The 22,628-nt window shown below is 42.0% G+C and overlaps 1 protein-coding gene across 1 annotated transcript in view; it reads left to right on the top strand.

Moving 5' to 3' along the window:
- Positions 1 to 22,628, top strand: part of ccdc175 (coiled-coil domain containing 175) — a 64,501-nt gene that overhangs the window by 39,934 nt on the left and 1,939 nt on the right. The window contains exons 11-16 of the mRNA XM_078233818.1: positions 3,799 to 3,878; positions 17,884 to 18,036; positions 18,387 to 18,489; positions 19,101 to 19,144; positions 19,384 to 19,537; positions 19,622 to 19,683. Coding sequence (XP_078089944.1) covers positions 3,799 to 3,878; positions 17,884 to 18,036; positions 18,387 to 18,489; positions 19,101 to 19,144; positions 19,384 to 19,537; positions 19,622 to 19,668 — 581 coding nt within the window. The 3' untranslated portion in view covers positions 19,669 to 19,683. The remainder of the gene's footprint in view (positions 1 to 3,798; positions 3,879 to 17,883; positions 18,037 to 18,386; positions 18,490 to 19,100; positions 19,145 to 19,383; positions 19,538 to 19,621; positions 19,684 to 22,628) is intronic.

Consider the following 22,628-nt stretch of genomic DNA (forward strand, 5'->3'; position numbering starts at 1 on the left):
TCCTGGAAACTAATGCACCAGACATCCAGGTGGATGCACCCATATCTATGCTTCAAGGGTTCCCAATGAGGATTCCCACAGAGCACCCATATGCTCTCCAGACCCACCATGGTGGGGATGTGTAGGCAACCCAATGAGGTAACGCATAGCACCATTGCTAGCATCCAGACTCATGGGGATACTGGCTGCTGGGAGGGAGTGGGGGTGCCCAGGATGGATAACCATACTAACTATATTCCATGTGTCATGCATACACCAGTAAATGATCCTGAAACCTCGCCACTAACCTGTCCGACCATGGTGAATGTATCTATGCTGGGAGGGGGGAGACAACTCCGACAGGCTGTATGCATCGGGGTCATTTCCTGCAATAAAGGACACAAGATTCAGTGCAAGTCAGGGACAAGTGTCTGGGCAGCATGCCATTTTCTTGAAATATGTCATATGAATGAAGGTTTTGCGAATGCCCACTTCCATGTTGCACTCCAACCTGGCTGTCATTCACGTTTTGTTCCTCGCCCTCTCCCACCAACTTCTGTGCGCACTCTTCAAAGGGAGTGTGGAGATGCAACTCGAGGACACCACCTCCGGTTTTCTCCCGCTCCCTCCTGTTATGGGCCCTCTTATCCTGCAAGGACAGATGGGGGAATTGAAAACCTGATGGGTGGAAGGGCCAGGGGTGTCGGGGGTGGCGTTTGCTGCGTGGGGTTTGTTGGGGCTATGGCCTGGCAGACGGGTTGTGAAGGGGAGGGTACCAGAGGGGTTGTTAGGGGTTCAGGTGCTGGAAGGCCACGGGATGCCAGGGAGTGGCTCGACATGGACATTGCAGGTGCAACAGACTGGACTGATGGCAGGAGGGATGGACACTCATCCTTGCTGCCCGAATGAGCTCATTCATTTTCTTCCGGCACTAGCTGCTGGTCCTCTGTGCCAGTGCACGGGCAATGACTGCCTCTGCCACTGCCTTCCAGGCTTGCCCCCTGGGCTGCTGATTGTCATGGGGGAACAATATGGCCCTCCTCCAGCATCCAGCATCTGTCCCAGCTCCCCCTCTAAAGCGTGGGGCTGCTCTATGCTGTGCCATCTTCCTGGTTTCACTGACTGAATGTGTAAAGAAGTGGATTCGTACCCAGCTAATAATGCAGTCTTTAAGAGGACAGGGGATCAGTCAGGAGTTAAATGATTATTAGACAAGCTAACACAAACAGTTTATACATATGTGAATGCAGTAAGTGCATCAGAACAAGTAGTTATGATTTTAAAACCTATGCTGATATTTTAAATGTATTGTTTACTTTAACCAAGCAAAGCTAGTGAAAGGCCTGGTGTTAAAAGTCAATAGTTTAAATCCAGAGGTTTGGGAACAGGCTAGTCAGCAGTAGTCATATCGGGAATTCCTATGAGGGAGCGTATTTTGCAACATTAATGAATAGGTACATTCAGTGCCCAGACACAAGGAAAGATATGCCCCTGGACGCAGGAACACATGTCTATTCAACTTGGCAGTGAACCGATGAGAATGTTCACTTTGACCTTACGGTAGCATCTGCCGTTACCAGACAACAGGGATATAGTTAGAGCCAAGAAGGGAGGCCACATCCAGACTTGTTGGACAAATAAAATATCTCCATGCTATTAAGTATCATATGGTTGGCTGAGGTACTTAATAGAGATTTGTATTGATGCATGACTACTAAATGAAATTGATCTTAAGCTAATGAAAGGTGGAATTATTGGTTCGAAAAAACTATAATTGTTCTGTATTTGACTATATGCATCGGACCTTTCGGAATGGTTCTGTTGTTTTATTCCCAGAGCTGTTTAACCCTTTGGAAGTCTCCAGTGGGCTGCATGTTTGTTTTGTTCATTCTATGTGTAATGACTTTAATCAGGCAATTGAAGTGGGCCTGTTAGAATATGAACTCCCTGATTAAGGGCAAATTGATGTGCCAATCAGGGAGTCCCTTTGTACTTAACCAGGAGTGGCAGTTCCTCTGGGACTCCGAGTATAGACTGCTAACTGAAAGCACTCTGCATGCTGTTGTCAGACTTATAAATAAAGGGATTTTGGTGAAGGGGCTTCTGCCTCCAAGGACTTATTACATGATGTAAAATAAATTTGTTATGTCTGCAGAGAGATATTTGCCTTGCGAGTTTTGAATTGTCTATGTAAAGACATAATTGGCCACCTTCAAATTTTCCCACAACAGTGTGCATCGTTAGTGTTTATATGGAGTTCCCGCTGCTCTTAACGGTGTACAGCTGCAGCTAGTTTAGACGAGTCATGCGCTTAAAGCCACCAGTCTGGCGAGAATTGCATGGAAGCTTTTTCATTGCACTAAGTGTTGAATGATTATGGTGCTGGGTGGCACGAATAATTCCCGTTTTCAGACTTTTATGACAATTAAGGGTAGAATTTTATGAAAAACATTCCAAGTACTGAACGAGTGAGTTTTTTTTGGGTGAGTTTAAAACAAAAGCTAATTTCGCCAGCAAATCAATGCCAGTAAGATTGCAAGAAGCGAAAAAACAGGCGTGGTCCTGATTTTTCACTTCTTCCCAGCTTGCCACACTGATCGACCGGCAGGAAGAGCCGGTAAGATAGCGGCCTGTCACACCCATTATCATCTCACCACAAATGCATTTTGCTGTGATCATTTCTTAACTTTTTTCAGAATACTATTTTGCTTTAAACCCTATTCCTTGATTCATTTAAGAGTGCATTTTGAATAGTAGGGATGAAAGTGGATTTTTCACAATAAATAACCATTTAATCAATATTTCAAGCCAAGCTACCTGTGAGTAACCCTAATTTAAAGAAAGGAAACTAAGTTTAGAAAACAATTCACAGCCTCATTTGCTAGATATATTGATGTACTGTATTCAGTTATTTCATTTTATATCAGCAAAGATATTCAGAAGTTCCTAAACTGTGCTTATTCGTGGAATTGGAGTCACCATGAAGTGTTGCAAGCAAGTGCAATTAGTAGAAATTCACAATGCTGATTTTCACTTACCCTGGGGTGTAGCCAGTTTTGAGAGCAGAGCCAGCTTCTAGACTCTTTTAAAGTAGTGCAAAAGACCGCAGAACCTTGAGTTGCACTGAATGTAATTTATACTTACGATTCATCCACTGCATTTACCTTTTCAGGTGAGTTGTGCAGAAAAGCAAGTACAATTGAACAGAAACTCTCGGTCATGATTTTCCCAGAACAAATCAATTTACTGTAGAGCGTGTGCTATACCAGTCAGTTGATAAATGAAGAAAACCTACAGGATAGTTAATGTAACTTCCTTATTGTAATGTTTACACAGTTTTCAAAGCATATAACTTCTGGAATCCAGAACTTTGTGAGCTCTTCACATAGGATTAGTTTTGTTGAAAATTTTATTATTCTTAATTTTGGAAGGGAAGAATGAGAAGTGTCCAGAGACTTTGTGGTAAGTAGCTACTAATAGAACCAGAAAACATTAGAGAACTAGTTCATTACCAGCACATCTCTCATATGCTAATAATCATATTGTACTGTGTAGGGAAAATATATGAAAAATAACATTCCTGACCATGTCAATTTAGAGCATAAATTAAATTTATGAAGGTTTGATTCCAATCTTTAAACAGTACCACCAAACAAGTGACTTTTTTCATCTTTTTATAGAATGGCCTCCTTTGGTGATCTAATTTAAAGTCGATACAACTGATGTAATGCAAATTCATGTGACAGTTAGGCCAAATAGTTAGCTTAGTTTGGCTTGATTAATTCCTGGACTAAAGTGAATTTTTTCATCTTTTTACAGAACAGAAAAAATTGAAATATGAACTTGACAACAGTATTGACCAGTTAAAGACAAAAACTGCAGTGCTTCTTTCGTCTAAGGTAATATTCATATTACAACTGTAAATACTGGATAAGTGACATTCAGAACTTTCAATTAATTTAAACCTTTCACTGGTTATTGTAATATCAGCTATATGCTACTTGCTTATATGAGCATCAAAATTCTGATTCTTTTCCTGGAATGATACAGTAGTCTAGGAATTAATGAAGCCAAACTAAGGTAACTATTTGGCCTACCTGTTTCCTGTCACATTAATTTGCAGTTGCATTGACTTAAATTTAGATTACTGAAGGAGGCCATTCTGGCCTTTGGATTTGTAATGGCTCTCTGCAAAAAACAAGTACAGCAGTTCTACTCTTCTGCCCTTTCGCACAGATCTGCAAATTCTCGCACTTATTATAATTATTCAATTCCCTTTGGAAAGCCACAATTGATTCTGGCTCCACCAGTCTCAGTCAGTCCATTCCAGGTTCTAACCATTCACTGTGTAAAGTAAAAATTTCTTCCTCAGGTCGTCTTTGGTTCTTTTGCCATTCATCTTAAATTGATGTCCACTGGTTCTCAATCCTTCCACCAGTGGGTGCAGTTTCTATCTATTCTGTTCATATTTCTCATTATTTTGGACCACATCTATTAAATCTCCTCTCAACATTCTATTCACTAAAGAGAACATCCCCAACTTCTCCAGACTATCCAAATAATATCAGTCTCTCATCCTTGAAACCATTGTTGTAATAATTTTTTGCACCTTCTGCAACGTGTTCACATCCTTTTTAAAATGTGCTGTCCAGAATTGGACACAATACTCAAGTTGAGGCCAAATCAGTGTTTTATAAAAATTCATCGGAACTTCCTTATGCTCTATGCCTCTGTTTATATAGCCCAGAATCCTGCATGCCTTATTAACTACTTTCTTGACCTGTCCTGCCACCTTCAACAATCTGTATGCATATAATACTCCCAGATCTCTCTGTTCCTGCACCCACTTTATGATAGTACCTTCATTTACCTCTCCTCATTCTTTTTACCAAAATGTATCATTCCCTTCCCTTTCCCTTTTATCTTTATTGATGATTGTGTTGAAGCAGTTTTTTGTTCCCATTTTACACAAGTCAAAAGAGATTACATTAAAAATTGTATTAAAATTATCTTTGTGAGAAATTTATGACATATTAATATATTTACCAGCATTATAACACCACAACGTTATTCAAGTCAGTTTTTCTGTGATGCAGCTGAAGGAAAGTGTAATTTGCATGTTTTTACATCTATTTATTCCTGCTCTGAGGGGTTGGTGAACAGCCTTTTCAATCACTGCAGACAATGTGTGAAATTATTCCCAAACAGGACTGTTAGTTAGGAGTCTGAGGATTTTAACCCAGCAATTATGAAAAGCAGCGATATCCTAATTAGTGACGTGGTGAACTTGAAAATACTCCAGCCTCTCCTGCTCTTTTAGCGATGGTATTTATGTAATTAATTTTCTAATCAGTGGAGTCCCCAGGATGTTGATAGTTGGGAATGTGACAATAGTAATGCCTTGGATGTCATGGGGAGATGTTAGACATAGGAAGCGATTTTCAGCCCGTGTTTGCCATCAAAGGGAATGGTGACGTGGACTGAAAATCCAGAATCATGAAACGCGATTCTCTCCCGATAGATCGAGTTCTGTGATTTTCCCTCCCCCTCTGCAATTTTCCTTGCCCCCCACCAGTGATGTAGTGAGGTTCGTATCCACAATGGGTGAGGACCTCATTTTATTTTAATAAATTTAAATATATTTATCAGGCATCCGCCAACACCCGCCCCCCCACTTTCATATGTCCACCTTAGCCGTATTTTCAAACCTCGCTCACTGGTTTGCAACAGGTTCACCCAGACATGAACCTGCCGTGGGGATCCCCCCCAAAATGGTGAGTATAGCCCTGGGAGAGAGGGACATGGCCAAGCAGTGATCTGGCATTGCCCCGGTACAGATTGGCACTGCCACATTGGCATCAACCAACCTGCAGTGTCAACCTGGGCCAGGGAACAGTGCCGGGGCAGACCCTAGTGGGAGCCTCATGCCGTGACTCATTTATTTGTGGTGTTGGGAGGGAGCGGTCGTGGGAACTGTGGGGATGCAGGCAATAACTTTTTGTGATGGTAGGGGGGTGACTTTTGGGTGAGGGGAAGGAGGCCCGATGGCTGCATTGACTGTGTGTGGGTGGAGAGGGGTAGGGAGGGTTATGCTGGCATTGATCGCGAGGGGGTGAGGAGACAGGTATAGCCAGTTTGACCAGTATGTTAAGGCTCCACCCCTCAACATGACGGCATGAAACACACCCCACTGCTGTTTCTTTTGTGACAAAGTGTCATAAGGCATGGAGAGAAAATCTGCCTGTTCCTCTGGAGAAAAACACACCGGTTTTCAGTCAGATCCTGACATTTGCCATTTTTGGATAAGATTCTGCCTATAATCATTGCCTGACACTTCCTGTGATGCACATATTATTTGCCACTTATCAATCCTGGCCTGAACATTGACCGGTTCTTGTAGACATAGTTTGCTTCATTGCTAATTGAACTGAACCCCAGTTCAATCATCAACAAGCATACCCACTCATGTTGAAAGGAAGTTCATTGATGGAGCAGCTGGTATTTGGCCGTAGGACACTGCCCTGAGACTCCTGCAGTGATATCCTAAGGCTGAAATGTTTGGCCTTCAATAAGCATATGCATTGTCCTTTGTGCTGGGTATAACACAAGCCATTAGTGTGTTCCTCCTGATCCTCCTTGACTTCAATAAGAAAAAGACTTCTTGGCACCACACAGTCAAATTCTGTCCTGATATCAAGGGTAGTCACTGCCACCTCTTATGTCCATGTTTGGACTAAGGCTGCAATGATATCTGATGCTGAGGGGTCCTGTTTGAACTCAAATTGAGCATTAGTGAACGTTATTGGCAAAGAAGTGCCACTTTATAGCATTGTCAACATAACCTCCCATCATTTTACTCTGTGGGAACATATTTATTGTGAACCGCTCCTACTTGAATTCATCCCTCTAACACCTTCAAGTACCTGGTCCCAACCACTTTTGCCAAATCACATCTCAGCTTGGTAAAATTGTCCTTGCCAATTTAAAACTTTTACTCATGGTCTATTATTCTTTTCCATAACTACTCCATATCCAACTGAATTGTGTTCACCATCACTAAAATGCTCTCTCACTGATTTCTCCTCACCTGCCCAATTCATTCCCTAAAACCATGTCCGGAGCTCCCCCTAGCCTTATTGGGTTTGCTATGTACTGGCTAAAAAAGCTTTCCTGAATACATTTTAATAATTCCTCTATGATTAGTACCCTTTTGTTTCTATCCTTTCAGCAATCTGCTCTTATTTTTCCCTCTGAAAGTTTGGGGGTTTGAAGTATCTGCTCCCAGCAATGTAATGGCCTCTCTTTAGTTCTTACGTTCAACCCATTTGGTTTCATTTGGTGCTCCTTCTAGCATTTTATCCCTCTTCGCAGTTGTGATTGTTCAACCAATATTGCAACTCCCTTCCTTTATTTCCATCTTTCTATCCTATTAAAAAACCCTGTTACTGTGAGCTGCCATTCAAAACAAAGAACAAAGAAAATTACAGCATAGGAACAGGCCCTTCGGCCCTCCAAGCCTGCACCGACCATGCTGCCCAACTTAACTAAAACCCCCTACCCTTCCAGGGAGCATATCCCTCTATTCCCATCCTATTCATGTACTTGTCAAGACGCCCCTTAAAAGTCACTACCATATCCGCTTCCATTACCTCCCCCGGCAACGAGTCCCAGGCACCCACTACTCTCTGTGTAAAAAATCTGCCTCGTACATCTCCTTTAAACCTTGCCCCTCACACCTTAAACCTATGCCCCCTAGTAATTGACTCTTCTACCCTGGGAAAAAGCTTCTGACTATCCACTCTGTCCATGCCTCTCATAATCTTGTAGACTTCTATCAGGTCTCCCCTCAACCTCCGTCACTCCAGTGAGAACAAACCAAGCTTCTCCAACCTCTCCTCATAGCTAATGCCCTCCATACCCAGGCAACATCCTAGTAAGTCTTTTCTGTACTCACATCCTTCTGGTAGTGTGGCGACCAGAATTGAGCACTATATTCCAAGTGCAGCCTAACTAAAGTTCTATAAAGCTGCAACATGACTTGCCAATTTTTAAACTCAATACCCCGGCCAATGAAGGCAAGCATCCCATATGCCTTCTTGACTACCTTCTCCACCTGCATTGCCACTTTCAGTGACCTGTGTACCTGTACACCCAGATCCCTTTGCCTATCAATACTCTTAAGGGTTCTGCCATTGTATATTTCCTATCTGTATTAGACCTTCCAAAATGCATTACCTCACATTTGTCCGGATTAAACTCCATCTGCCATCTCTCCGCCCAAGTCTCCAACTGATCTATATCCTGCTGTATCCTCTGATGGTTCTCATCGCTATCCGCAAATCCACCAACCTTTGTGTCGTCCGCAAACTTATTAATCAATCCAGTTACATTTTCCTCCAAATCATTTATATATATATTACAAACAGCAAAGGCCCCAGCACTGATCCCTGAGGAACACCACTTGTCACAGCTCTCCATTCAGAAACGCACTCTTCCACTGCTACCCTCTGTCTTCTTTGACCGAGCCAGTTTTGTATCCACCTTGCCAGCTCACCTCTGATCCCATGCGACTTCACCTTTTGCACCAGTCTGCCATGAGGGACCTTGTCAAAGGCCTTACTGAAGTTCATGTAGATAACATCCACTGCCCTACCCTCATCAATCAACTTCGTCACTTCCTCGAAAAACTTGATCAAGTTCGTGAGACACGACCTCCCCTTCACAAAACCATGTTGTCTCTCACTAATACATCCACTTATTTCCAAGTGGGAATAAAGCCTGTCTCAAAGAATCCTCTCCAATAATTTCCCTACCACTGATGTAAGGCTCACCGGCCTGTAATTACCTGGATTATTCTTGCTACCCTTCTTAAACAAAGGAACAACATTGGCTATTCTCCAATCCTCTGGGATCTCCTCTTTAAGCCACATTTCTGTAATAGCTGTGATAACATATTTGCAAATGTCTGTGCCATCAGGTCATCTGTCTTATTCATTACAGCTTGCTGAACAACTCTTTTGTTGCCGATCTTTTATCCTTTGATTCCTTGACCTTCCATGCCTTCTATTCCTGTTGAGCTTCTCTTCCTTCTCAATCTAGAACATAGAACAGTACAGCACAGAACAGGCCCTTCGGCCCACGATGTTGTGCCGAGCTTTATCTGAAACCAAGATCAAGCTATCCCACTCCCTATCATCCTGGTGTGCTCCATGTGCCTATCCAATAACCGCTTAAATGTTTCTAAAGTGTCTGACTCCACTATCACTGCAGGCAGTCCATTCCACACCCCAACCACTCTCTGCGTAAAGAACCTACCTCTGATATCCGTCCTGTATCTCCCACCACGAACCCTATAGTTATGCCCCCTTGTAATAGCTCCATCCACCCGAGGAAATAGTCTTTGAACGTTCACTCTATCTATCCCCTTCATCATTTTATACACCTCTATTAAGTCTCCCCTCAGCCTCCTCCGCTCCAGAGAGAACAGCCCTAGCTCCCTCAACCTTTCCTCATATGACCTACCCTCCAAACCAGGCAGCATCCTGGTAAATCTCCTCTGCACTCTTTCCAGCGCTTCCACATCCTTCTTATAGTGAGGTGACCAGAACTGCACACAATATTCCAAATGTGGTCTCACCAAGGTCCTGTACAGTTGCAGCATAACCCCACGGCTCTTAAACTCCAACCCCCTGTTAATAAAAGCTAACACACTATAGGCCTTCTTCACAGCTCTATCCACTTGACTGGCAACCTTTAGAGATCTGTGGATATGGACCCCAAGATCTCTCTGTTCCTCCACAGTCTTCAGAACCCTACCTTTGACCCTGTAATCCACATTTAAATTTGTCCTACCAAAATGAATCACCTCACATTTATCAGGGTTAAACTCCATTTGCCATTTTTCAGCCCAGCTTTGCATCCTATCTATGTCTCTTTGCATCCTACAACAGCCCTCCACCTCATCCACTACTCCACCAATCTTGGTGTCATCAGCAAATTTACTGATCCACCCTTCAGCCCCCTCCTCTAAGTCATTAATAAAAATCACAAAGAGCAGAGGACCAAGCACTGATCCCTGCGGCACACCGCTAGCAACCTGCCTCCAATCCGAAAATTTTCCATCGACCACCACCCTCTGTCTTCGGTCAGACAGCCAGTTACCTATCCAATCGGCCAACTTTCCCTCTATCCCACACCTCCTCACTTTCATCATAAGCCGACCATGGGGGACCTTATCAAACGCCTTACTAAAATCCATGTATATGACATCAACTGCCCTACCTTCATCAACACACTTAGTTACCTCCTCAAAAAATTCTATCAAATTTGTGAGGCACGACTTGCCCTTCACGAATCCGTGCTGACTATCTCGGATTAATCCGCATCTTTCTAAATGGTCGTAAATCCCATCCCTAAGGACCCTTTCCATCAATTTACCAACCACCGAAGTAAGACTAACCGGTCTATAATTACCAGGGTCATTTCTATTCCCTTTCTTAAACAGAGGAACAACATTCGCCATTCTCCAGTCCTCTGGCACCATCCCCGTGGACAGCGAGGACCCAAAGATCAACGCCAAAGGCTCTGCAATCTCATCCCTTGCCTCCCACAGAATCCTAGGATACATTTCATCAGGCCCAGGGGACTTATCAACCTTCAGTTTATTCAAAACTGCCAAGACATCCTCCCTCCGAACATCTATTTCCTCCAGCCTATTAGCCTGTAACACCTTCTCTTCCTCAAAAACATGGCCCCTCTCCTTGGTGAACACTGAAGAAAAGTATTCATTCATCACCTCGCCTATCTCTACTGACTCCATACACAAGTTCCCACTACTGTCCTTGACCGGCCCTAACCTCACCCTGGTCATTCTTTTATTCCTCACATAAGAGTAAAAAGCCTTGGGGTTTTCCTTGATCCGACCCGCCAAGGACTTCTCATGTCCCCTCCTAGCTCTCCTAAGCCCCTTTTTCAGCTCATTCCTTGCTAACTTGTAACCCTCAATCGAGCCATCTGAACCTTGTTTCCTCATCCCTACATAAGCTTCCCTCTTCCTTTTCACAAGACATTCCACCTCTTTTGTGAACCATGGTTCCCTCACTCGGCCATTTCCTCCCTGCCTGACAGGAACATACCTATCAAGGACATCCAGTATTTGTTCCTGTGTTCAGGTTCCCAATGCCCCAACCAAGTTAGTTTAAACCCTCCTCAAGAGCACCAGCAAACCTCATCGCCAAGATGCTGAGTGAAGAAATTTCTAGTCCTTTTAGTCCTAAATGTCTGATCCCATATTCTGGCACTGTGACCCTATGTTCTACGTTCCCAGCCAAAGAAAACATTTTCTCAGTATCTACCATGTAAAACCCTTCAGGAATTTTATGTTCCAATTAGGTCACTCATTTTTCTAGCTCCTGGGAATATTGACCTGGTCCACTCAATCTCTTTTCATAGGCTAATTCTCTCATCCCAGGAGCCAGTGAACTGAACTTTCATTGCATACCCTCTAAAGCAAGTATATCCTTCCTTAGGTGTTATGATGCAGAGGTTGACCCCCTTTTGAGAAGTAACGTCGAATCCCCCAAAGAGGAATACCTCACCTTGTAATCTGTTAAAAGTGTGTGGGATGGTGTGATCTGTTCTTCAGTAATATTTAGTGGTTAATTGTGAATTAACCACAGTTGAACCTGACGCTCACTTTAAAATGAACATTTTAACAATTTACTTATTTAACTAATAGGGAACTTTAACTAACAAGTAACATACAGAATAAAATAAGATTCTAATGGAATGCTGTTCAAATAAATACAATACTCATTCATTAACCAGATAAAATATAATAATAGAATTCAGTCATTCTCAAAAAAAAACGGTTTTGTGACTTTCAGAAACTTTTGGAGTTCTTTTGTTGATTCCTTTATCTGTAAGTTCTTTCTGATTTGATACCTTTCACTAGTTAGATGGTGCCCTCTCTTAAGACATATCTGAAGCTGGCAGAGTTGGGAGCTGCTTGCTCCCTCTCGTGGCTCGAGAGGTTTCAGTTCTTCTGTTGCTCTTTTTCATCCCTTGCACTCTCTTTGATCAATTTTCTTACAATAGGATTGGTCTGATGTTGTCAACACCACCAAATTACAATTATATAGGTTGCTGGTAGCTGAGTGCCTGCTTTAAATTGACTGGGCTTTTAAAAAACAGGTCGTTTTGTCAAGACTACTGCTTGACTTTTTGATATAAATGTTTCAGCTTGGACTCTGTATGTACTTTGCATTTTAAACCTCCAAGCACTGAAACAAAACACCAACTTTTAAAGGGACGCCGCAATGTTTTTTCCCTCTAGCATTTTTACATCTTTACCAATATCAAATTCCAACTTCACAAACTCAACTTTGAAACATAGGAAAAGAGATCAAAACTGCACAGTACTCCTAGTATGGCTTGCTCAGTTAGAATCATAGAAACCCTACAGTGCAGAAGGAGGCCATTCGGCCCATCGAGTCTGCACCGACCACAATCCCACCCAGGCCCTACCCCCATATCCCTACATATTTTACCCATTAATCCCTCTAACCTACACATCTCAGGACACTAAGGGGCAATTTTAGCATGGCCAATCGACCTAACCCTAACCTAACCTAATCGACCTAACCTAAGTTAGCTGTATAAATTGAGGAAATTTTCTCTACTCTTGTATATAGTCCCTTGGTAATAAAAATTCACATTACATCTACTGTCCTAATTGCTTCTATACCTACATACTGACTTCCTTTGATTCATGTCCATTGGCTGATAGGTATGGATCTGTGGGTATGATTCTGCCAAGTTGTTGCTTGACAAATCTATGGAACTGCTCTCCCAATTTTGGCACAATAATCCAGATGTTAGCAAGGAGGAATTTGCAATCTACTGGGCAGGGTACGCTTTTGGCACAAATTATTTAACTAATCCCTTCAAAGTTTCTTTAAAAATAGGCTACAGTTCATTGAACACCAGCATTTATGTATGACCAGTTCCAAAGAATTCTCCATGTCAATGCTAGATTTTATAATAATTTGGACTCTGGAGGTTTGTCTGCTAATGACAAAGTACATGTCCTCCTACCATGGAAATAACCAGAAACTGTCGAGTTTGGAAGGGGAACTTGCAGGTGATGCGGTGCTTCCATGGACCTGCTAGATGGTAAAGATTGCTGGTTTGGAAGAAGGTGCTGTTGAAGGTGCCTTTATGGGTTGCTGCAGTGCATCTTTTGGATGGTACACACTGCCATCACTGTGCATCAGTGGTGGAAAGAATGGATATTTAAGGTGGTGATCGGGTGCCAATCAAGCAGCTGCTTTGTCTGTATGTTGTTGAACTTCTTGAGAGTTGTTGGAGTTGCACTCATCTAGGTAAGTAGAGAGTATTCCATCATATTCCTGACTGGGGATTCAATGATGGCAATGCCATTGAATGTCATGGGGAGGTCGTTGGATTCTCTCTTGTTGGAGATGGCATTTGTGTGGCACGAATGTTAATTGCCACTTACTAGCCTAAGCCTGAATGTTGTCCAGGTCTCTGTTGCAAATGGACATGGATTGCCCCTATATCTGAGTAGTGCACAGTGTGCAATCATCAGTGAACATCTCCACTTCTGACCTTATGATGGAGGGAAGAACATTGATGCAGCAACTGAAGGTGGTTGGGCCCAGGACACTGCTCTGAGGAACTCCTGCAGTGATATTCTGGGAATTAAGATGACTGTCATCCAACAATGTCTTCCTTAATGAGTATGAGTCCAGCCATAAAGTTTTCCCCCTGGTTCCCATTTGGACAACAGCTTTGCTAGGGCTCAATTAAATGTTGCCTTGATGTCAGGGGCAGTCACTCTCACCTCACCTCTTCAGTGCATTTTTGGTTTGAGGTAAGAGATGAGTGGCCTTGGCGGAACCCAAACTGAGCATCAGTGAGCAAATTATTGTTCTATAAGTGCTCCTCAATAGCACTGTCGATGACACTTTCCATCACTTTGCTAATGATCCAAAGTAGACTGAATGAGCAGTAATAGGCTGAGCTGGATTTGTCCTGCTTTTCGTGGGCAATTTTCCACGTTGTCAGGTAGATGCTAATGTTGCAGCTATACTAGAATAGCTCGGCTAGAAACACAGCTAGTTCTGGAGCATGAGTCTTTTGTACTATTGCCCAAATACCATCAGGGTCCAAAACTTTGCAGTATCCAGTGCCTTCAGCTATTTCTTGATTATCACATGGAGTGAATGAAATTGGCTGAGGACTGTTATTTATTATGCTGGGGACCTCAGGATCATCCTTTCGACACTTCTGGTTGATGATGATTGAAAATGCTTTGTGTTTTGTACTGATGTGCTGGGCTCCCCATCAAGAATCAATATTTGTGGAGTGTCCTCCTCCAGTGAGTTGTTTAATTATCCACCCTCATTCATGACTGCATGTGGCATGACTGCAGAGCTTAGATCTGATCCATTGGTTGTGGAATCACTTACCTCTGTCTATCGCATGCTTCTTATTTGTCATTCAAATAGTCACGTATTGTAACTTCACCAGATTGACACTTTTTTTTTAAGTATGCCTGCTGCAATTGCTTGCTTGTCCTCCTGCATTTTTCTTGGACCAGGGTTGATCCCCTGGCTTCATGATAATGGCAGAGTGGGGGATATAATGGTCATGAGGTTACAGATTGCAGTTGAATACAATTTGCTGCTGTGGATGGCCCACAATGTCTTGTGGATGCCCAGTTTTGAGTTGCTGTATTTGCTCAAAATGTATCCCATTTAATACTGTGGTAGTGTCACAAGCGTATCCTCATGTAAAGACAGTACTTCATCTCCACAAGGATGTGTCATAATTGCCATTACTGTCATAGACAGATGCATCTGCAACAGGTGGGTTGGTGAAGGTATGGTCCAGTGGGTTCTTCCCTCTTGTTCCCTCACCCTCCTCCCTACGGGAGCACAGTCTAGCAGCTATGGGGGGAGTTCTCCAACCATGGTGGAATTCTCTAGCCCTGCCGGCAGCACACCCCCTCCCGCAGGTTTCGCAGCAACATAAGGTGATATCAATGTGAAATCCCATTGATAGCGGCAGGAGCAGAGATCCCACCGCCAGCGAACAGCGCGCCACCTCCCGCTGCTGAGAGACATGCAGCTGGGAGGCCGGAGAATTCCCTTCTATCTTTCAGGACTCGGTCAGCACAATCTGTAGTTGTGCTACCCAACCGCACTGAAATCCCACATCCAGAGTATATTCGGTGTCTTTGCCACCGTCAGTGCTTCTAATAGTGGAGCTTCCAGAAGAGTTGTAACTGTGAAATAAAAATCTTTCTAAAATGCACTCTACTTCTCCCATAAAATTATGGGAGAAGCTCAGGAGAGAAGGTGGCGGCATAGTGGTATTTTCACTGGATTAGTAATCCAGAGACCACATGCTCTGAGGATCTGAGTTCAAATTCCAACATGGCAGATGGTGAAATTTGAATTCAATAAAAAAAAACTGGAATTAAATCACATCTAATGATAACCATAAAACTATTGTCAATTATGACTTATCTGGTTCACTAATGTCCTCTAGGGAATGAAATCTGCTATCCTTACCTAGCCTGGCCGACATGTGACTCCAAATTCACAGCAATGTGGTTGACTTTTATACCCTGTGAAAAGGCCTAACAGGCCACTCTGTTCAAAGGCAACAAGATGGGCATTTATAAAATAAAGTAATGGAGTCAAATCTGTACAAGTTCAACCGAGTAGTTTTTAGCCCTTAATTTTCCTATTTTGAAAAAGCTTTGATTTAAAGAACTATGAATATTTTACGTAACAGAAAAGAATTTCAGTGATTATAAAATTAGCTAATATAAGCACATTTTAAAATATGAAGCATTAAATCAGCTGTTTAGTCACTACATGGTTAAAAAAAGGTTATAGTAAGAATTTGCTTGGAAGTTCACGGTGCTAAGCATTGTTCGTGGATCAAACAAAACTCAGCCTTTTGTAGCAAGGAAGGGATATGCTGACTGTTCCAAATTGCAGGTCTCTGGTCTAGTTGTGCTCAGCCTTTAGCCTTGTCAAAAAAAACTATGCCATGATTCCCAGCTGTCATTAAATTGCTTGATTTACACCATTGAGACACATTAGGCTTCTTTTCAGCCATTTAAAGCTAATTTGTTTTATACTGGCCTTGTATTTAGCCTGAAATGCCATTCCGTTCTGGAAAGCCAGAAAAGAAACATTTGAACTTTTACTCCTATGTAGTAAGTTATTTTTAGAGATTTATTAGATTCAATTTGTCTATCGTATCTCTCCTAATCTTTCTTAATTTCTCTTTGACTTTAATCATATTTCTATTTCCATTGTTCCCTCGCAATTATTTAATGTTATGAAAAAAATCATTGGACCTAATGCTCAGGTAGTCACAGCTGCATCATTGTTTTTTACTCATTCATGGGGTGTGGGCATTGTTGGCTCCAGCATTTATTGCCATCCATAATTACCATTGAGAAGGTGGTGGTGAGCTGCCTTCTTGAACCACTGCAATCCATATGGCGTAGATACACCCACAGTGCTATTAGGGAGAGGGTTCCAGGATTTTAACCCAGTGACATTGAAGGAATGGTGATATATTTCCAAGTCAAAATGGTGTGTGATTTGGAGAGGAACTTCTAAGTGGCAATGTTCCTATGCATCTTGTCCTTCTAGATAGTAGTGGTGGATGATTTGGAAAGTGTCGACTGAATCCATAGTGATTTCCTACAGTACATCTTATGCACAGTTATCACTATGCGTCAGTGGTGGAATGAGTGAATGTTTGTGGATGCGGTGCTAATCAAGCAGGCTGCTTTGTCCAACCATCTTCCTTTGTGCTGGGTATGCCAATTCCTATTGACTCGAGTTTTGCTAGGCTCCTCGATGTCATACTCTGTCAAATGTTGCCTTGATGTCAGGGATAGTCACACTCATCTCACATTTGGAATCCAGCTCTTTTGTCCTTCTTTGAACCAAGGCTGTAATGAGATCAGGTCTGAGTGATCCAGGTAGATTCCAAACTGAACATCAGTGAGCAGGTTATTGCTAAGCAAATGTCATTTCACAGCACTGATGACCCCCTTTCATCACTTATGATTGAGAGTAGACTGATAGGGCAATAATTGGTTGGGTTGGATTTATCCTGCTTTCTGTGTACAAGACATACCTGAGCAATTTTCCACACTGCCTTGCCAAATAGATGCCAGTGTTCTAGTTGTTTCTGACAGTATTCCAGCTACAGTACTGTTTGGCAAGGGGTGCAGCAAGTTTTGGAGCACGATCTTCAGTACTGTTGCCGGAATATTGTCAGGTCCCATAACCTTCACAGTACCCAGTGCTTTCAGCATTTAATGATATCTCCTGTAGTAAATTGAATTGGTTGAAGATTGGTATCTGTGATATGGAGGACCTCTGGAGGAGGTCGAGATAGATCAAGCACTTGTTGTAAATGCTTCAGCTCTGTTTTTTGTACTGATGTGCTGGGCTCCCCCATCATTGAGGATGGGGATATTTGTGGATCCTCCACTTCTAATGAGTTGTTTAATTGTCCACTAAGATTCATGACTGGATCTTCGCTGTCTAGCACATGCTGCTTACCCTGTTTGGCATTGCAAGTAGTCATGTATTATAGCTTCACCAGGTTGATGCCTGATGCTGCTGCTGGCATGCCCTCCTGCACTCTTCATTGACTGTGCCACCCCATGTCATTATCAATTTACACTTTGGCATCTGGCCTGGAGATATCTTATTCCAGCAAGTTCTGGGCCATAATTTTGTGAAATTATTTTTTTGAGTGATTGAAAAGTAGCAAGATATCATATCATATATTAGATATGTTATGCATTTGTACATTAATTGTATTGATCTTTGTCACCAGCCGGAACTAAAAGCTTTGTTGTCTGCAATACGGACCAGCCTCTATCACCAAGTTGTAAATACTGCTGAGCAAATAAAATCGATGGAAGCAGATATTTATGAGGCAAGTAGAAGACTTGAACATGTTGAGATAGAAAACTGCAAACTGAAACTGGTGAGTAAAGAGCAATGTTTTCCATAGACAAATAACTATATTTCTAACATCTACACAGCTGAATTTCTTCAAGATATCAAGGAAAAAATATTCCTGTATGACATTGTAAATTAAACCATATAGTAACAGTATGAAGAAAAAAGTTGCAAGATCTGCTGTTGCAAGTCAGGCATTTATGGAGCACTGGAGTTGATACCAATGCCTGTAGTTAAGAGATTGGACCTGGGTTCCTGTTCCTAAACACCATCAGTGAGTCATCTGGGAAAACATGCTGGACTTGGCTTAGTTCTGATTACACTGAAGACACTACAGCGTACTTGAATTAACTTTTCCTTATTTTTCATTGGCAGTGCAACTTCCATCTGGTGAAGACTGTTGCCTTACTCAATGACCAAGAAAAAAAGCAAAACACAGCAAAAAAACAACAGGATGCAGAATTCCAAATCATTTATGGTGCATAAAAACATTTTTAAAATAAGTTAACACAACTTGCAGTAATAGTTTTGGTTCCAATGTTTAAAAATCAAATCATTACCTCTTTATTACTGAATTATAGCCAGTTCATATTCTTAAATATTTCCCCCACAAATTAATAATTATGATGCAAACTTTGATTATTAAAGCTTAGGTACCTTAGATGTAAATAATTTCATTAATAATGAAATAAAACATGTTAAAGTTCTACTTGTATCTAAAGTATGTTGTGTAAAGCAAACAAGTCAAGCCCTCTCTTTGTCAACTATATTTGAAATGGATTTCAGAACTTAAGAAAACACTTTGATTTTGGATGTATGAATTATGTAACTTGCTGTTCCATAAATTAAATGCACCAGTTTTTGCTGGCACTTGCTTCTTTCTGACATAGGCATATATTACTGACATTTCAAGCAACAGTCGTGCACAATTTTATCAGTGTACTTCCAGTGTATATTAAGCATTGGAGCTCAGCACACTTGCGTGCATTGACCTGCTTCAAAAAGTTTTTTAAAACTGTTCATTCTTAATTTTACAAGGAATACTGCCTACCAATATTATACTAAAGCTCACTTTTTTTTTGTTTTTAGATGAGCTTCTGAAAAACTGGTCATTGGATAATAGCATTCAAAAGGTAGCTAGTGACAAGGATTTATTTTTACATGTATTTATTTTCTACTGAATGTAAATGTAAATATCACAATGACATGGGGTGAATTTTCCCATTCTGCCCACCACGGGCATCGGAGTAGGCGAGGGGCAGACCAAAGATCCATTGACCTTGGGTGGGATTTTCCGGTTTCAGGGCGAGTGCGGCCAGAAAATCCTGCCCATAGATTTCACAAATGGTTTTGTTGCTTGTCATTTTTGCAGGAGCATGAAGAGTGTGAACAGAGTGTACTAAATGTCATAGATGAAGTGATGAAGAAAACCAACTACAGAAAGCAGAAGACTGGCAGCGTTCGTGATCAGCTCAAGGAGTATTTAAGTAAACTGCAATCCTTTGTAGGAACCACGTCTTCTATTGGTAGGTCACAGGTTTTGATTAAAATTACTTTTAGTTAGATAAGGCATATATTGAATTTTATTTTATCTTGTCTTTAAATCATAGAAGAAAGCAGAGAAAGATGCAAAAAACAAATCGAATTACTACAATGATGTTACGTTATATGGGTAAGAAAACATTGTTACTAACTACATTTTAATTTGAATACTATGGCCTGAATTTTCACTCCTGGGTCAACAGCGCAGAGTCAAGACAATTCCCAGCTCTGCAAACCCAAGCCGGGCACAAAATGCCCAGAGCTGTGATAATGAAAATTCATTAAACCAGTCATGTAGGGCTAATCCTGTAATGTTAACCCTCCGGCGGGGTGAAGAAAGCACAGACTTTTTAAGCAACACTACACATGGATTTTTTTCAAATATTTAGAAGGCAAGTTTTAAATGACTTGACAGCTAGCTCCCTTTCACAGTTCCAATAAGTTTATGTATTTTGTACATACTTTCAAGTCTATTTTTAACAAACTCAAAGTGTAGCTTACCTCTCCCAAAGGGCACATGACCTCCCTTAAAATGTCTGGGGACCATTGGTTACATAGATCATAGAATTCCTACAGTACAGAAGGAGGCTATTCGACCCATCGAGTTTGTACCGACCACAATCCCACCCAGGCCCTATTCCGTAACCCCACACATTTACCCTGCTAATCTCCCTGACACTAAAGGTGAATTTAACATGGCCAATCAACCTAACTCGCATATCTTTGGAGTGTGGGAGGAAACCCACACAGACACGGGGAGAATGTGCAAACTCCACACAGACAGTGACCCAAGACCAGAATCGAACCTGGGTCCGTGGCACTGTGAGGCAGCAGTGCTAACCACAGTGCCATCGTTACCATACCTCTCAGGCCCATGAGTTTTTGAAAAATATATTCGTTTAAAACATTTTGTCACCAAATTCTCAAGAATATGCTTACCTGATTTTATTTGTTCACCGGGCAGTCAAAGAGAAATGGGCAGGTAGTGCAGGAGTCCCCTGAGGTCCCACTTTTGTTTTGTTTTGTTTTGGAAGCTGATACAGGTCCTAGTTCTGAGAAGTGCAGTCAGAGCCAGGTTTGCGGTACCTTGGGTGGCTCGGCTGTACAGGTGGGGAGGAAGTGTAAGGGAAGAGCAAGAGTGATAGGGGAATTTATTAGGTTGGGGACCAGGCAGGTGTTTCTGTGGCCGTAGACATGACTCCATTGCCTCCCCAGTGCCAGGGTCAAGGATGTCACAGAGAGGTTGGAGGACATTCTTCTGGGGCAGGGTGGACAGCCAGTAGTCGTAGTCCACATTGGTACCAATGATACAAGTAGCCAGGGGGAATGGAGTCTTGCAATCAGAACTTAGAGAAGCTCGGCAGATAACAAATAAGCAGGACCTCAAATGTGATAATCTCTGAATTACTCCCAGTGCTACACGAAAGTGGGTACAGAAATAGGAGGAATAGGCAGAAGAATACGTGGCTGAAAAGATGGTACAGGAGGGAGGGCTTTAGATTCCTGGAGCACTTGGATTGGTTCTGGGGAGAATGCAGCTGTACAAGCTGGGACCTGAGTTCCTTGCAGGGCCTTTTACTACTGTTGCAGGGATGTGGGAACCAAGAGGAAATATTAAGAGTAGTATACAGGATGCACAAAATACTGGGAGGGACAGAAAGCATTGGTATAGAAAGTTAATAAATGAAGTTGGTGTAAGGGTGCAAGTAATGATGTCTAAATTAGGGTTACTGTGTATATGCGAATGCACAAAGCAAAGTAAGTCAGATTAGAGGTTACAGGCGTATATTACGTGGGAATATGATGTTATGGCAAAAACTGAGATCTGGTTTAAAGAAAGGTATGACTGGGTGTTAAATATTCCTGGGTATGTGTTCAGATAAGATAGGAAAGGGGGAGGGAGTGGAATATAGAATTATAGTGCTGGAGAAAGAGAATGTCCCAGAGGATTCAAAGGCAGAATCGATTTGCAAGAGTTAAGGAACAAAAGGGATGCAATTACAGTGCTCAATGTAGTCTATAGACCGCCAACTGGTGAGAAGGATGTAGAAGAACAAATCTATAGGGAAATTACAGAGAAGCAAACATTATAGTGTTGTTATAACAGGGGACTTTAATTACCCAAATGTAAATTGGGACAGTGGTAGTGTAAAGGATCGACGGGCAACAGTTTCAAGATTATGTTCAGGAAACTTTTCTACAGCAGTCTGTGTCCAGCTGAACAAGAAAGGATTCACTGTTGGACCTGGTTCTTGGAAATAAGGTTGGCCAAGTAGATCAAGAGTCAGTGGGGGAACATTTAGGAGACAGTATTGCAAGGTGTAGTAAAAATAATTAACTGGAGCAGAGCTGACTTCAATGGGGCAAGAACAGAGTTGGGCTGGTTAGACCGGAATAAAAGCTATTGCAGGAAAAATAGTAGCTGAACAATCAGCTACCTTCAAAACAGAAATGGTCCCAAGATATGTTCCTTAAAAAGGTCAAACAAACCCTGGATAAAAAATATTCCTGGATAAAAAGGAGATAAGGAAGAAAAAATGTGCTTGTGACAGACATCAGGTGAAAAATACAGCTGAGAACTAAGAGGAGTAACAGAAAGTTCAGAGGAGAGATGATAAAGCACCTTAGTGAAGCAAAGAGGGGTTATGGGAAAACACTCAAAGCCAACATAAAGTGGAATCTCAAGGTTTTCTGAGTAAAAGGGAGGGCTGATTAGGGACCGAAAAGGGAATTTGCACATGGAGGCTGACGGCATGGCTGAAGTATTAAATGAATATTTTGCATCTGTCTTTATCAGGGAAATAGATGCTACCAGGACATGGTGACAGACAAGGAAAGTATCGCTTGAAGGGTTCAAAATTGATAATGAGGAAGTGTTGAATAGGCTGCCAGTACTGAAAGCTGACCAGGCACTGGTCCACTGCATCCAAGGATATTACAGGGGTACTGGCCATAATCTTCCAGTCTTCTCTAGAATCAGGGGAGGTGCCAGAGGACTGGAGAATTCAGATGTTACGCCCTTGTTCAAAAAAGATTGTAAGGATAGCCCCAGCAATTACAAACCAGTCGGTTTAA

This window comes from Mustelus asterias, chromosome 18, assembly GCF_964213995.1.
Source record: "Mustelus asterias chromosome 18, sMusAst1.hap1.1, whole genome shotgun sequence".
Classification (NCBI taxonomy): Eukaryota; Metazoa; Chordata; class Chondrichthyes; order Carcharhiniformes; family Triakidae; genus Mustelus; species Mustelus asterias.